The 16202-nt window shown below is 35.5% G+C and overlaps 3 protein-coding genes across 10 annotated transcripts; 2 read left to right on the top strand and 1 right to left on the bottom strand.

Annotated features, from left to right (window-relative positions):
• Nucleotides 1–42: 42 nt before the first annotated feature.
• LOC107227501 lies at nt 43–6240 on the top strand. 5 transcript variants are annotated; one of them, XM_046740932.1, is made up of 9 exons: nt 43–94; nt 1953–2187; nt 2299–2529; nt 2693–2787; nt 2909–2978; nt 3053–3220; nt 3378–4742; nt 4844–5070; nt 5137–6240. In XM_046740932.1, exons 1-9 carry the CDS (start codon nt 81–83, stop codon nt 5309–5311), a joined length of 2580 nt encoding a protein of 859 aa, XP_046596888.1. In that variant the 5' UTR covers nt 43–80; the 3' UTR covers nt 5312–6240. The 5 variants fall into 5 exon arrangements, with proteins under 5 accessions (XP_046596888.1, XP_046596889.1, XP_015524158.1 ...); XM_046740933.1 differs by lacking the exon at nt 43–94 and adding an exon at nt 102–357; XM_015668672.2 differs by lacking the exon at nt 43–94 and adding an exon at nt 414–626.
• A 1035-nt stretch (nt 6241–7275) lies between these two features.
• Nucleotides 7276–10298, top strand: LOC107227495 (4-hydroxyphenylpyruvate dioxygenase). 3 transcript variants are annotated; one of them, XM_015668662.2, is made up of 12 exons: nt 7277–7430; nt 7654–7680; nt 7754–7816; nt 7991–8095; nt 8176–8301; nt 8425–8514; nt 8663–8763; nt 8848–8925; nt 9124–9358; nt 9674–9796; nt 9890–10006; nt 10085–10298. In XM_015668662.2, the coding sequence occupies exons 1-12, from the start codon at nt 7428–7430 to the stop codon at nt 10157–10159; spliced, it is 1143 nt and encodes a 380-aa protein (XP_015524148.1). In that variant the 5' UTR covers nt 7277–7427; the 3' UTR covers nt 10160–10298. The 3 variants fall into 3 exon arrangements, with proteins under 3 accessions (XP_046596912.1, XP_015524148.1, XP_046596911.1); XM_046740955.1 differs by having other exon boundaries at nt 7323–7430; nt 7659–7680; XM_046740956.1 differs by lacking the exon at nt 9890–10006 and having other exon boundaries at nt 7276–7430.
• A 694-nt stretch (nt 10299–10992) lies between these two features.
• LOC107227504 (probable nuclear transport factor 2) lies at nt 10993–14940 on the bottom strand. 2 transcript variants are annotated; one of them, XM_015668677.2, is made up of 5 exons: nt 14647–14940; nt 14493–14564; nt 13727–13825; nt 12401–12558; nt 11225–11389 (listed from the first exon to the last, which is right to left on the bottom strand). In XM_015668677.2, exons 1-4 carry the CDS (start codon nt 14752–14754, stop codon nt 12445–12447), a joined length of 393 nt encoding a protein of 130 aa, XP_015524163.1. In that variant the 5' UTR covers nt 14755–14940; the 3' UTR covers nt 11225–11389; nt 12401–12444. The 2 variants fall into 2 exon arrangements, with proteins under 2 accessions (XP_015524162.1, XP_015524163.1); XM_015668676.2 differs by lacking the exon at nt 12401–12558 and having other exon boundaries at nt 10993–11389; nt 14647–14935.
• Between the last annotated feature and the right edge of the window lie 1262 nt (nt 14941–16202).

Genomic DNA, 16202 nt, shown 5'->3' on the forward strand with positions numbered 1-16202 from the left:
TATACATTCCATGCTGCGACCCAGTGTCAGATACAACCTGTAGGAAAACAGTGACCCACAGCCTTCGCACTGCCTTCTCGATGAAAAAACGAAGGTAATCAATATCAACATGGCGTTAGGATGCCGGTTATACACCCAACCTTATGAAGACTCATTTCCGTCATGTAAACCTTGAACTCTACTGCTTAGATATGCAATTGTGGTATACAATAGTTTTCTCACACTATGGTGCCAGTGATACGCGTGATTTTCACCTTAAAACACTGAAGTAAATCATGAAAATCCACCTAAGGTTTGACGTCTGACGTTTGACTGGGCCGACGTGCAGCGAAGCACTACATAAACAATCATGGCAAAGTACGTCGACTGTTACGTAATTGTTGCGTTATCTAATTAAAAAGTAGCGTAGTAACTTGATAATGGAATGTTTACTACTTTGTCAAGCTGGTCTTTTTTCCAAATGATTCTCGCTGACTCCCGTCCACTCTTGTATCTGCGAAGCGGTTCAACCAATCTTAATGCTCTCTCCTACGTAATATTTACACTTTAATAGCACAAAAACCTTTCCATATGTCTCTGTTCAATTCTCTAATATTTGTGAAAGACAATGCAGATTTCAAATTGGTGTGAGTTTTCTTTTTGTAATAACTAAAATTAATTCCTCAAAATAACTAATGATTTCAGGTCAAAATTGCCCGGACAGCTGTTTTCTAATGCAGAACATATTTCTCATTGCGCTTTGAAATGTAATCTATTTAGAATATGAATTTCATGCCCTCTTGTCAAAAGTGTGCTCTCCCATTTTATCATTAATATTTTGTTTATTCAATCTTCGTCAATCTGTGTACTTGCCACTGTTCAATCCTGAATACAAAATTCGAAGCATCAATAACTGATGTCATTCATTTCAACTCGATAAGCTTTCTATTATCATAGATAACTAACTTATCCATTTCGACAGAGCTAATTTGATCCATGTCATCAGATAATTTTATTATTTGTTCAATGAGTACCATCGTGAAAGAGTCACAACGTATCAATTAAAAGTTGAACAGTACCTCTTTTTAAAGGTACCGACTTTCTGTTTCATAGGCGTAGATTAATTCTATGGCGTCCCAGGTCAAAGTAGAGAACTTCTTCTTTTAACTTTGTAGCTTGTAAATAGGCTTTTTGTAAAAATTACAATTCAAAGTATAGGACTTAGTTTAGAGATTGCCAGGCCCATGTGCAGCGCTAGAGTATGTTAACGTGAAGTACTAATTATTTTTCTCAAGTTGGATTGGTTTAATCTGGGTTGCTCTTTCTTTATTCACTCCTCAACAAAAAGAAAATACTCAACACCAAATTTGACTGTCCGTCAAGAGCCTAATTGTTTAAACTCTCAATGTGCCTACGTGTAAAAGTTCAAAGCAAGAAGTTGTTTACTCTCACCTAAAACACCAAAGATTTAATCTGCACATCTCTTTCATTAAAGCATCTCGCAATCTGAAAATATAGCTGGAATGCGGATACTCAGTCTCACAAATTGAATCCAACGTACGAATTTGTAACATTCAGATAATGTTAGATTCGTACATACAATAAATATGACACAAATTGGGTCAACGATAGTTGGAATGTTCAACATAAGAGACCTTAGCTATCATTTGTTGTATTATAATCACTCTCTTGCTTATTCAGCGAGTCAAACGTTGCCATGTAATCTATCCATCTTTACATTTATTCATAGTTCACTTCCATTCAAGTACATTGCACATATATAACAAAGTCAGAGCATTAGGCTAAAGTAATTCACTTATACGAAGTTATTAAACAAAGGTTGTGCTTAGGCTAATAACTTAATTGAAAAAGTTTTATTAAAATCTAGGTCATTCATTCGAATCAGTATATCGCATAATTCAATTCATTATGTTACTTTCTAATTATCAGCCTGTGGATTTTACTTATTCTAGGGAAATGATGATAGTGTTCGTGTACGACACGGCACGGTGTCGCAGAGAAGAAGATGACCCCGCCGAGGCTGTTATTTATTTCCATCCTGCTTGGGTATCGCTTACTCAAAGGCTCGCGCTCGCTGGTCAATTGATGGGTGTTACACAGTTTCTTACTACATCTTTCTCACCTCCACGAGTAATTTCTCTACAAGGTGGCAAATTTGTTTTAAAAAAATTGGGACAGTATATACTAGTGAGTTTGAATTAACATTTAACAACTGAACTGCATGCTGATAGCTTCCTAACTTGGTCTAATACACAAGATAAATCTACAAAAGAAGAACTTACTTTCTGTTGTACTCAGGCAGTTGGAACAGACCGAAATATCCAGGATTGGGTAATCCAGAGACGAGCTGATACTTTGGAATCGACACTGAAATTTTATCATCGTGATCTTGAAACTATATCGACATCACTTGGTGGGGACAGAAACAGACTGACTGAGAAATTATATCAAATGTTTGAAACTTATCTTCCTATACTGCAATACGGTGCCAACTTATTCACCAATCTTCCCACCATCAAATTTCCTAAGGTTCGCCTCTTCATCGAAGTAATTCATATAATTCTGATTCTAAATTTCGCAAAATTAATTTCAAATTGACTACACTAAGTTCTTTGGGATATAGGTGACAAAAAATAATATCACTATTCTTTACTGCGCACAACCTAATTGTTTATAATTATTTTCATTCCAGAGTGCAAGCAATGTTTTTTTAGAAGCTATACAAGTGCTACAATATTGCCAAGAAACAAGTGGTATTTTAGGTGGTGCCTTGTTCTACAATAATAAGTAAGTAACACCATCTATTTTATTAACATGAACTATTTTTGGTGTTGACTTCTTTGCAAGTAATCAGAACTCAAATCCAAATTTCAAGCTGAATCATTGACACAATTTCATCATAATCCAGGGTTGTGGCTACTCAGTTGAATCCAGAATTGACCAAACAATTAATCGTAACTGATCCGTATCGTATAAAGGTAATGGAAATTAATAAATTCGAGATCAGTGGAATTTTGTCAAATATAATATATATTTCACTTTGCATTTACAGGCCCCTGCGGAAACTGTAGGAACAGAGTTTGATCTGCCAGCCGGAGTTCAACTCCTCAGAGTCTATGTTGAACGCAAGCAAGTAATAAAATTGAAACAAGATGCAGCTGGCGAACGCGTCTATAATTCGTATCTCGATCCCACGATGAAAAAAACAATGCTGAAAAAGGTGAATATTCGGTATTTTGTAAACCATAGCTAGACAGCTATGGTCTACTTCACTCATTCCACTACTACTAACTGCTATAGTATTCATTACTGTGAATTAAAGTTAGTGGATTTTGCTTCGGTTATTCAATATAAAATTGATGAAATATATATTTCAGAATTTATCGAAGAACAACATAAAGGATTCCTGCACCTCGGGTATGAAACGTGATACGTCACGCATATTCACAGTACCGGAAGAAGGAGAATTGGACTCGATGCAGTATGATAGCGGTGCACCTTTCTACCCCTCCCTGCCTCCCACAACATATAGCTCACCAGCAAAACGAAAGCAGGATGTTACAATAGATCGCTCCAAGATTGTAAACCCGTTGACGCCTAGTGTTTGTTCTACACCTTTGAAGGATGTTAACAGAATGCTTCATGGGACCACAGTATTGATCTGCAGCGGTGCGGATGATTGTGAAAGCAAAGCTATGCCTGAAAATCAAGTTCTTGAAGTAGAAAATATCAGCGACATCCCAGACCTTGTCAAAGAAGCACTAAGGTGCAAAAGAGCAAACAAACTAAGGAATGCACCTCCTATCGAAAAGCTGGAAGAACGTAGATTTCTCGATAAAAAATGTCTTAGTTTGCCAGACCTGAATAACGCATTACACAAACATACGAACAGAGTATCTCTTAGGTACTATAGTATAGGATTACCAAATTTGAATGACAACCTTTGCTCTGACCTCTGCGAGGATTCACCTCGGAAAAAACTTCCACCTGGAAAACACTTTTACCATACAATTACAGACCCAAGCTTCCCAATATTCAGATCCGATGGTTCACTGGTTTCCAAAGCTTTGTACGATTTCAATGTTGCTACACATTATCAGGAACTCAAGTGTGGTGCAACCAATGTAAAGTTGCCTAAACATACAGATTTTTTCCAAAAATTTCCATCAATGGGGAACGATAAGGCAGCTATGATAGAAGGATTACATTGTCAAGTTCCGTCCGTTTCTGAGAATAACACTGTTTCTAATGCTAACGTAACAACAGAGAAAAAAACGAAACAAGAAATTTATCGTCGATCTATGAGTTTACCTCTCAAATCTCTAAATGCTCCAGAAGAAGAGGGTAGGGAAAAATCGTCTTCGGAATGCGGCAGCATTTTCGATTTACCTCAAAGAAAAAAACTTGACGGATTACAGTTAACGCCGTTAATGTCAAAGCTTAGTTTACTAGCGGACGAACGTACGAGCGGATTTTGCAGTAGGGAAACTACACCAAATGAATTTCGTGACTTGTCAAGTTTCTCTACAACGACAAACCATTTGCTCAGAAGCAAACTGGATGCAGCAAGCAAAGACGGGAGTGACGAGGAAGACAATCTAGACCAAGACTGGATTTATTCCAAGACGGAGGAAAGTTCCCTGGAAAAACTTGAACTTTTTATTTATGGTCAGCAAAACATGGTCCTAGTATTGTTAATGGAAGAAAATGTTGGCAACAATTTCGACCTCATACATTCCCTAGTTAGTATATGTATGAAATATTTTTTAGACCAATGTTATGTTGCATATTTGATTTCGGTAGAAACCATTTGCCAATACTTAAAAATTAATATTTCCAATAGTGGGATACTTGTGTTCAAGTTCTCGCGAAACTAGAGTGTAAACTTCAACGATGTCTAGAACCTCTACCACCCAGTGATAGCAGAGAATTGTACAGCGTCCTCAGTGTAGATCCACAATGGGATACAGTCCACCGTGCCGGTCTCTGGGGTGTCACAGAGATAGAAATTGTCTCATTTCTTCACGACAGATTCAGTAAAGCTGGTAACATGACAGACATTGTAGTGAGGTAAGAAATCCATAGCTACTCTACTTCAGAGAATAAAATAATTTCTTCCCATGATTCTGTTCACAGAACTGAAGACACGGTCGTATACGGATACCAGTGCGGAAAGCTGCAAGTTTTTTATCAGCAAGCTATGGCACCCAATATGACTGGCGGACTACCTACACCAGCAGATCTAATGGGTGTTGTTCCTCTCAAGGCTAAGCGAAGACTGGAGAGAGATCATGGCATAGTTTTGCTGTAAATTGAACCAGTTATTTTTGTTTCATTTCGGTTTCATCTTGCAAAGAATGGAAAAATATAAGAAGAAACACCAAAATACAACAAGTAAAACTAACGCTATAAGTAAAAAGCATTATTGCAGCAATAAGAAAATCAAGATTAACGTTTGAAATTATACATATGTTATTTATTCATGCGAGCTGCCCAGTTTCATTCCAAACTCGAAACGACTAATCCAGAAGGAGCTGGAGGTGTCTTGATACTTCGAACTCTTGCCAAAATAAGATTTTTATGGACCACGTATTATAATTATTAAGGCTTTGTAAATTTTTTCGTAATTTTCCTGACTTGTAATTAAGTAACTCTATTACAGATACAACGTGTATTTGTTACGAGCGAATGTTTATCATTATTATTAAGTATTATAGTATTAATTGATGTAACTGTAATACCTACTTAACGTACACAATACTTATACGTATTTATAACTAATTTAAGAATTTGAATTTGCTAGGAGCGATGAGACAAAAAAAAATATGTACATTGGATGACGATAGCTGAAATATTTCATTATAATTGTTTCATACAAAAAACACCGAGGATAGTTGCATAATTATTCAACGCTAAGTATGCGGCTTGGAAACCCGACTAAGGCCGTAGAGAGGAGCCAGCCAATCGAGCCCCCAGAATATCCAGTTTTATTTGCATCTTGATAGCTCGCAGCCTGCAGAGCAACAACTGGTCACACCTTCGACTTGTTTGTATCAACTGGTTTTAGTATTTACCACGGAAAATATGTGGAAGCCATTTCAATGACATCGAATTTTTCTACCAGGTTCTTCAAGTAAATATCAACACGCATTTAGAATGCAGTTAATATTGCTATTATTGTCATATCCTACATGTTTGTATACTTATTTTGGAATAAAACCCAGTTGAGAATCTGCATTATATTTTCTCTGCAAAATATTTTCTATTCCCCCCACCCCAAGTGCATGCCTAATTCGAAAAGTGAATCGATTCTTTTAGAATTTCCGGCTAGGTCGTACGGCGTTTTACATGCCGAAGCGAATCTGCAATCTATTGGGAGTATATTTGAAAATTCTGGATAATTTTTATAATAACCCATAGACCAAAATTGAAATACATTACATAAGTCGTTTCGAAAATAATAGCTGTATCAGTTATTTACGATTGTAATAATAATACCAGTCGATAATTTACGCAGTAACATTCGCGAAAACAGGAATTTGAATAACATGTTTACCTATTTCTAGAAGTAGTAGAGGGATTAGAAAAAAATGAAAAAGTAATCAATCCAAATGCAATAACATGTGAAATGTCAACGAAGTTATATAATTCATTTTATCTACATATGTACAATGCGCAGATCGTCAATGAACGTTAAGGAACCGCATTGATAAAAGAAATATCAATCCTAAAAATAATCGAAACCTTGCTAATAGGAAATATTTATAATTTTATCTGGAATATGAAAAGCAGTCCTCGCAAATATAGAAAATATTATTTCGTTCGTATCCTGTTCCAATGTGTCCTAATTTCACATCCACTTGTCTTATTATTAACTTGAGATTAAAAATCCAAAAACAATTTTTCAATAATTAGAAACAAAAATTTTGAAATGGTACAAATAAACTATTTTCATTAAAGGATAATGTTGTGAAAAAATATTCGTCAATTACCACGGAAATAAATGAATATTTTTCGGTTAAGCTAGAATTTTATAAACTATCAACCTCGAGATTATTTCTATTCGCATAATCATGCAAAATCAGTGCTAAATTTATCGAGCCCCTGAGGCCTCCAGATATTATACGTATAATTTTATACGATATTTGTAAAATGAAAGTGGATATCATCCGATCACATCATGATCGGGACTCGGCTATCTATAATCATCAATTAATTAATTTATTCGCGAACTCACGAGAGATTTGCGTGCAAACAAGCCTCCGGTTTCCACCAATCAGAATACGCTTCCCCAGGTAGCCAGTTCATATTTAAAGAGGAATCGACTCAACATTTTGCACATATTATACTCCTGATACTCCTCGGATACAGGCCGGATTTTTTACATTCCACAATCTTATAATTTAGCATAAACGTCGACACACACGATGGTGAGCAATTACCAAAAGTTAGCGTGATTTTTTTCTTTCCATCTACGTGTACATAATAAAAAATTAAAATCCGGATAGCACTGATATTCAGTACTTTTTTCCAGACAAAATACCTCATTTTTGAACTATTAATTATGAAAAGAAGAGTAAAACACGAGAAAGATCACGATTATCAGGGTCTATAATCATTTCTTTCTTGGTTTAATACATTTTTTTTTTCTAGACCAGTTACACGGATAAGGGGCCAAAAGTGAGTAGAACCCAGAAGTACAAGTAGGCAATTCAACGTATGATTTATCTAACTGCTGGATTTATCATTTCAGCCAAAAGGGGGAAAATTCCTGAACTTCGATCACTTGACATTCTGGGTCGGTAATGCAAAGCAGGTGAGAACCTCACTTTTACACTGCTTACTCGTCGATTAAGATTACCGATAAGATTCAACTGTGATAAATGGGGAAAATACAGATTTAGATTCAATTTTCAAATAATTATATTGCGATCGATTCAACTAATTTCAAAAAGTTGACTCAAACTGATCCCTCGTAACTGTTGAATAGGCGGCTAGCTTTTACTGTGCGAGAATGGGGTTTGAACCCGTGGGCTACCGTGGTTTGGAGACTGGCACACGGGACAAAGCATCGCACGCAGTCCGACAAAATAAGGTAAACCAACTATCAAATAGTGTAAGAATATAAGAATTGTGTCTTAAGCTTGTATCACTTCGTCTTCATCCCATTTGTAGATTGTCTTTATATTCGAGTCAGCCTACGAGCCTGACAACGAGGAAATGGCGGTTCAGCTTTCTCGGCACGGCGACGGAGTTCATGATGTGGCCTTTACCGTTGAAGACATCTACACCATCGTCAAGGTGCATTGAATTCAGTATAACTAATAGTTTGTTACCAAGGCACAGAATTTCCTGACGATCGTCTCTCCACGAAAAGTATTTTCAAGCGTTAATATAATCCAACAATACTATTTTTGTGTCTAGATCGCAAGGGAGCATGGTGCAAAAATCGTGCGCGATGTGTGGGAAGAACAAGACGAATTTGGCATCGTCCGGTTTGCCATTGTTAAGACTGTGAGTTGACAACTAAATATAAGTTATCTTGACAACGATGAGCACACAGGACACGATTTACATCCATTTGCATTATTTGTGGTGAAAATGTTAACCGATTAGGAAATGCTGTCATTGTAAGATTAATCATTATCAAATATACTGTTAGTATGGAGATACGCAACATACGTTTGTGGACAGAAGTAACTACACGGGCCCATTCCTTCCCGGGTTCAAGGCCACAAAGAAGGACCCAATTGCAGCACTCCTGTGAGTTGAAAAATTTCAGCACCTAGTCATTGGGGCGTAGACATTAACGAGTGTTAAATGGATTGCTACTTATTCTGATTGCAGGCCACCTGTTAAACTAAATTTTATTGATCACGTTGTTGGAAATCAGCCGGATAATGAGATGGAAAATATTGCGAAATGGTTAGTAACAATTACGAATGGTAATTTTACTACATATGATGTTTACGTTTGTGTAGGCGATGAGAAAAGAAGTAAACATGCTAAACCAATAATCAAAAAAAGTATATATAATTGCATCGATAGGACTAAGACTGTAAAATTCTTATGTGACTAAATTGTGGATTTGTCATTTAACGTGTAATCGTAAACTGCCCTTAGGTATGAACAGTGTCTACAATTCCACAGATTTTGGTCAGTGGATGACACGCAACTGCACACTGAGTATTCCGCGCTCAGATCTATAGTCGTAACAAACTGGGAAGAGACTGTGAAAATGCCAATCAATGAACCAGCACCAGGGAAGAAACGATCTCAGATTCAAGAATTCGTTGAATATTACGGAGGAGCTGGTGTTCAGCACATAGCTCTGAATACCAGTGACATAATTGCAGCCGTAAGTTAAGTTTTCTGCAAAGTAAAAGAAACATTTGATCATCAGGAAGCCGACAATTTTCTTGCTTAACGTATCAAACATTAAATAACAGATATAAAATTTTCTTTTTTCAAGGTTTTCATAAAACAATATGAACACTTTATTTGGAATTTAGTGATATTAGATTTTAACTTTGGCGATAGATACATAAAATACTTGTAAGCATTAGGTTTGATCGATCCTTATTAAGAATCAAATCGTGCGACATAAGTATACTATGTATGTATTTATATAAATTACGTAAGAATTAAATGATTTATGTGTTTGGGACTATAGATTGAAAACCTGCGTATCCGAGGTATGGAATTCCTCGATGTACCGGATAGCTACTACGAAATGTTGAAGGATCGTCTTAAAAATAGCAGCGTCCAAATTACAGAGGACTTGAGTATACTGCAGGTGAAATGATAATTTTTGAATGCTAAGTGCACTGTTAATAACAAAACATATGCCGGAATGATTTTTAATCAATTATTAAAATTCATTTCATAGAAATTGAAGATTCTTATCGACTACGACGACGATGGTTACCTGCTGCAAATATTTACAAAAAATATGCAGGATAGACCAACACTGTTTATAGAAATCATTCAGCGACACAATCACAACGTTAGTAAATTTTATCATATCATGCTGGGTATTTTCAATCCATAAATGTCAATAAAAACGTTAATAATTTTTTTACAGGGATTCGGAGCTGGGAATTTCCAAGCCTTGTTTGAAGCTATTGAAGTTGAACAAGCAAAACGTGGAAACCTCTAAAACTTCGAAAAAGTTTCAACAATATTTAATAATAATTAAATGTTGAAATGCCATTTCCAGTACGTTGCTTTTGTGATTAAGTTATATTTTATAAGCTATGTAGCACTTTTTATAATAAACTGAATGCTTTTGACGCGAACCGAACTCTTCAACATTACCCTGTTTTAAGTAGCAATGAATACACGGAACGTTAGCAAACGTTATATACCGAGATCATTATGGCACACTAAAAAAAAAAAAAACTACAAGCTTATTCGGTTGTGTAACGAATTTGTAGTCTCATTAACAATAAACACTCGGAATCCAGTGCTTGAAAACATTTCAAGTTAATTATTATAAAACAGATAAAGGTGAATGGTACCAGAATCAGAAGAAACTTGACCTGTGCAAGGTTTAAGTAACTCTAAAAAAAAAAAGGATTCCGATCATTGAGAAACTTGCAATAATACAGATGATTATTATTCTGCACGGATAAAAGCAGTACGTCACTTAATAACAGGTCGTGAATTCATTCATATGATTATAGGATGATACATATTTTATATTTAACGTACAATTTCTAATTATTTATAAAAATACATAGGCCAATACGGTATTACAGGATATCTTTTTTTTTTTTACTTTTGGATTTTAAACTTAATAATATTTTCTACAGAAGAATTTCACGCTAACGGCCGTTATAACTTTAAGGCTATTCATAGAGGAAAAATAGTGAAAAATGGCGAGGGATGAAAAAAAAAAAAAAGGTTCTGATAGTATACGAAAGATGAAAGAAAAGTAACTGAGAATATGGGAGCCATAGCATTATGAATGAGGAAATTGAATAAACAAAATAATTATTGAATCCTGTTTATTGTTAAAAGATGGTTGTGGCCACGTTTGTATAAGATAAGCAGGAAATTCCTTGTATAAAAACTGTGGTATCTCTGAGGATAATGAGCGCTTAGTGTGCGATGACGAAGAATTTCAAAATGAAAGATTATTGGCTCACTTATCTTAAAGCTGGAAGCGAGCGTGGCTCACTGGTGAGTTTTATTAAATATTTCTTCTCTTTGTTTCTCTGTCTTTGTTCCAATCATCTTTTACATCGAGCGTGTCAGAAAGTAGCGAGAGATCTCACACAGTGTCGTGTATCCCAAGGCGGAAGATGTCGTGCTGACAAAAGAAAGAATTTCCCAGTGGCTTGAGCACAAATATTTGGGAGAATGCATGTGGTGGATCTTCGTCTGCCTAAAATGACAATTCAATCAATATTGTACAGATAAATTTCTTCTCGATCGTATAAAGAAGAACATTTTTCTGTATTCTAACAGAACCTTACCTAATGCTAATCTCATACGCCATGTATATAAAAATTCTGTTATTTAACATATTTTAAGGACAGTTGCTAGCTAAGATCTGTTTTAGGCATTATTTGCAAGTGAAAAATATAATAGAGTTGAATATGGATAATAAATCATGTATAGTTTCACAACTTCTTAATGCAAGCATAAGCAGAAGCGTCATAATACGTCTACGCAGCATCAAATGCAGAGCGTTATGCTAAAACAAAACGAAATTATAATCGAGACTGAAGAGAACAGAAATCAACACTGTGAAATTAATAGTTTTTACCAAAAGTATACTGAATTTCTCTTTTACAGATCTTAAAGTTTTCCAGCAACATGAGGAAAGTGTTACGATTGCCTGATCGGATATTAGTATAGAATATCAGATCATTATAGGATGAGGGCAGTTATTTTATTTATAATCGTCTGGGTTGAGGATGCTCAATATTGAGTAACAGGTCTGTGCTTATTACAATGAAAAATATTAGTTGAACATGAGGCCAATGTTAATCACTTATAAAATAGCGTACCCTTAGTTACAGGACAACAGTGCTTTTATGAGTGTTGTTTTACAATTTTCTAGGCGCCATCATACGCTAGTAGCATGATAGAGTTTATTACAAGTGGAACGAAAAATTGATATTTCTAATAAGAAAGCTCCGTAAAAAAAAAAAAAAAATGATTGATAAACGGATAACTGTTCTAAACCCAAGAACTGAGGTAATACTGAAATATTATTTGCTTGCCAGATTGGAATGCTAAAAAATAGAAGATACGTGTTGAAACAATCCATTAAAACAATCTTTTTTAAAAAGGAAAATAAAATAATAAGTTGATGCGAATCAGAACAAGCCAGGGGGTGCTTGCGTTAACAGAAATAAAAAGCAGAACGATAGAAGAAGGCTGAGCTTGCCTGTGCCCCGTCATGAAGATCGATGGACAAACGATGTCAGACATCTAGACAGTGTCGTGCAACGCGAGTCTGAAGATGTCGTGCTGCACGAAAAAGCTGGTACCAATAGCCTTCAGTACAAATGTCTGGATGTACGCGTGGGGCTGATCCTCGTCAGTCTGCCCAATCATCAACAATCACTGACTCAGTTCAATGTCTGATCTTCGGTACACGGACATAGATATTAAGGATAGGTGATGAAACACTTCTCAGTGATTGATAACATCTTTACACCTTTATATACCGATATGGAAAAATTCCTTTTTTTCATGCAATACGATACGCACGTGATAAAAAATTTGTTTAAAGATGAATTGACCCCACTTCGGATGGATGTAAAACGTTAACATTATCAACCTGGCCAGATGTTATTATATATCCTAAAAACTGAATGCCCAAACATTGGAAGGTGCATTTCGCAAATAATTCAGCAGCAATAAAAGATAAAACACTGTCTTATTATAGACAAATATAGAATAGGGTCAAAAAGTTTTATACCGCCAAAATTCTACCATGAAAATAGATTACAGCGAACGATTTAACTGAAGCTCAAATCAAGCTAATTTGTTCGCCACAGGTAACAATAAACTATGTATTCAGAGAAATACAATCATAACCGACAATCTGATTGAAGATATAGATATTGTTATGGCAAAATGTATATTCTAGTTTAACAGAATTAGCAGTAGAGTGGAAACTTGGACTATTTTACCAAATGTACGGCCAATTCCGCATCATAATTCCAAATGATAGCTAAAAAATCTTAATTTGTAAGTAAATGAAAGGCAAAATACAAAAATACATGAACAAATATTGTACAAAGCAAGCGATAATAATTATAATCAACGGAATAGATACACAGCTAGTTACATAGCTTTTCTGTAATGAAATGGTAAATTTATAAATGCATTCAGACCTAAATCAGTTCAAATTTAGCAACTGTTCCTTTTATTTATTCACTACCTGATCGTTTATTTGTTTATATTTTCTTCCACTCGATTTCAATGATCCTCTGTGAGTAATATTGAATTGTGAAATTAAATTAAAAGAATATGTAAACAATTTATAACACAGGGGCCTCTGCAGGGCCCAGCCGAAACGTCGGAAACGTTTAAACATGTTTACGTTTTCCAAATAATTAAACTCTCTTTACCTGACCGGAATTTTCGACTAACTTCATCTTCAATCAACCTCCTGGTCACGAATTTCTTCACATATGATATTTTAAACCGAATAAAATATAATCAAACAAGTGCCATTATGTGAAATACAGGGGAATCAGTTTACCTGCAACCTTCCAAGGACGTTGATCAATACACCTCCATCAAACATAGGTTGAGAGTCGATCGCAGTTATTATTCTATTAATTTTTTGAAAACTTAAGCTCTGAAATAAAAATAAAAGCAATTATCGCAGTTGAAGATAAAACAGTATGTGTAACAAATATTTTTATAACAACTTTTTTCTACTGTTATCACACCAGTTTAGTGTCAAGATATATCGAAATGCAATAAAAAACATTTGTGATCAGAGGGTGGTGCCCACTAAACTGTTAATTTCAAACTGACATGATTCGGAAGTTGCAAATTAAAAGGATATTATTTCTGAATAGCTCTCAACTCAACTGAGCATGAAACGAAGCCAGTACGATTACTTTCTGAGAACAGTTCCTGTCAAGGTTTACACGCTTTGTTTGAATGGATTATGATAAAAGAAGTTTAAGATTTAATCTATGACAGACCACTTTCATCGACAACAAGTAAACAAATGTAAAGTCAAGGCCAACTTTGTATACACAGTGGATATGCTAGATCTTTTAAATATCGGTCTACCGATTCTTTGAAGAAATCCTAAAACTACATCCGACGAGGCGTGAAACTGGGAACCGCAGGACTCGTTAACGCAATATAATACCATAGAGTGTCACCTTGGACACGGGAGAAATAATTAATCGTAGATTGGGTTGGGGTGGTGGGTGAACAGTACGTATAATAGGATAGTTTCATCTGCTTTGGGCGAGGTGAAGTATCAATAGTTTTTTATTACAACTTACAGTCAACTTCTCCATGATCTTAATAGCTCCTTGAATCTGTAATCCTTCGAAGGTCATGAAGGACGATTCTGTCTGTAAGGGTTAGGCGAGTTAACGATTTTGCGTAAGAATAGTAATTCATGTATGGAGGTTATGCGATATACGTTATACCCACATTGTACATATTTATTAGATTCGGCCTCTGAACTGGGTCGTCAAATAACGCGTAGTATTGTTGGACGAAGCCCTTCCCGATGGCTTCGTATGACGGGTTTAACGCCATTATCACGTTATTATTTACGTTCGTACCTATTATAAAATATATATCTATAACAACTATAATTCGGTTAGGTGGTTTAACCCGCGCCAACGATTAACAGTTCGAGAAAAATCCTAGGAAAGGGACAAAACAACGCCGTTCGACATCCCCTCGTGCCACTTGCCAAAAGCGGGGAGGAAACGATCAGCGATACCAAAATTATCGGTGATACCTACTTCGAGACTCTCGTAGCAAACGATAATCGAACGCTGATCTCGAATATCGACCTCTCGAACTTGTTCAAACCACGAAAACTGCACGACATGTCTGTATGCCCTGTTTTCCACTCTCCATATGTTTCGGTAATGAAAATACGGATACATAATTACCGAAATTAGATTCCTTCATGCTTTTGAGCAGTTTAAAGGAAACGAATAATTTCTTCATTTTTATTGTACACTTATCTACTAACGTCTATTACTTGACGAGAGCGCCTGGATTGCCTGGTCGAAAAGTGAACAATAATGTGATGCAGGTTGCCTGACATAAGGCTGTAAAGGCTCTGAATCAATTTATAATAAAAATCATTTTGCGAGTTGAATTTTATTTTTTTGAAGAAGAAATAGACTTCAGAATAAATGTCAACTGTAGTACGAAAGTTTAGTTTTACGTACCACACGTACCTCGTGAATTCTTATAGCTACGCTTAATCTAAGCTGTGCTTTCGAAAATATTATTTCACTTTGCCAAATCAAACTTAGCCGAGAATTAGGAGCTGCTATGCATGTATTAAATGCACTATAAACAAGATAGTTTATTGCTGATATTTATATACGAAAAAGAAAATTTTTCGCATAAAGAAAAAGGTTTAATACGTAATTAGAGAAAATAATAGTTGCAGCGCTATATTATACAGACGAAGTCTGGTTCTATTATTTTTAGATGCTGTTCGACCTAAATTCTAATTCGCTACAATTTCGTTGATTTTATCTATGTCTAGATTATGGAAGTCTAGACTAAAGTTTGTAGAATATTACAATAAAATCTTACAACATTTTAAATGCTGTACGTATTTACAATTGATTTCGAAATCTGTGTTTCTGTTAGGACGGGAAACACGCTACGTACTGCGATCTATCACGGCTAATATCAACGGATACTGATTCGTCACGTACGAGACATGTTTTCATTATGAATAATTGATGCGCTAATTGCGTGTATGCTTCGCTTTATAATATCTGTGTTATGATAAAAAAAATCATTCGCGCATTGAAGCAATGACTCGTACTTCCAAAACATGGATTACTCTAAAACGGTATTTAAGTAATTCTAATGTCCATGGACTTCGGTACGTAGTCGAAGATGGTCTACATTGGACTGAAAGGTACACTACGTTGAATTTTTTTTCAAGTGTTGATATACAATAGCGGACATAATTATTTTTCTCCTATTGAATCGCAGATTATTTTGGC

This window comes from Neodiprion lecontei, chromosome 5 (genome assembly GCF_021901455.1).
Source record: "Neodiprion lecontei isolate iyNeoLeco1 chromosome 5, iyNeoLeco1.1, whole genome shotgun sequence".
Lineage (NCBI taxonomy): Eukaryota > Metazoa > Arthropoda > Insecta > Hymenoptera > Diprionidae > Neodiprion > Neodiprion lecontei.

What these genes read in the sequence shown, in the direction of transcription:
- LOC107227501 (XM_015668672.2), top strand. Translation starts at nt 571, where the DNA reads ATGTCTCTGTTCAATTCTCTAATATTTGTGAAAGACAATGCAGATTTC. An exon ending in AATTGGGACAGTATATACTA is followed by an intron (nt 2,188 to 2,298) that starts GTGAGTTTGAAT and finishes TGTTGTACTCAG; the next exon opens with GCAGTTGGAACAGACCGAAA. An exon ending in GCCTTGTTCTACAATAATAA is followed by an intron (nt 2,788 to 2,908) that starts GTAAGTAACACC and finishes ATCATAATCCAG; the next exon opens with GGTTGTGGCTACTCAGTTGA.
- LOC107227495 (XM_015668662.2), top strand. An exon ending in GGTTTGCCATTGTTAAGACT is followed by an intron (nt 8,515 to 8,662) that starts GTGAGTTGACAA and finishes ATATACTGTTAG; the next exon opens with TATGGAGATACGCAACATAC. An exon ending in GACCCAATTGCAGCACTCCT is followed by an intron (nt 8,764 to 8,847) that starts GTGAGTTGAAAA and finishes TTCTGATTGCAG; the next exon opens with GCCACCTGTTAAACTAAATT.
- LOC107227504 (XM_015668676.2), bottom strand. Translation starts at nt 14,754, where the DNA reads ATGGCGTTAAACCCGTCATACGAAGCCATCGGGAAGGGCTTCGTCCAA. An exon ending in AGATCATGGAGAAGTTGACT is followed by an intron (nt 13,826 to 14,492) that starts GTAAGTTGTAAT and finishes TTTTTATTTCAG; the next exon opens with AGCTTAAGTTTTCAAAAAAT. An exon ending in ACGTCCTTGGAAGGTTGCAG is followed by an intron (nt 11,390 to 13,726) that starts GTAAACTGATTC and finishes TTGTCATTTTAG; the next exon opens with GCAGACGAAGATCCACCACA.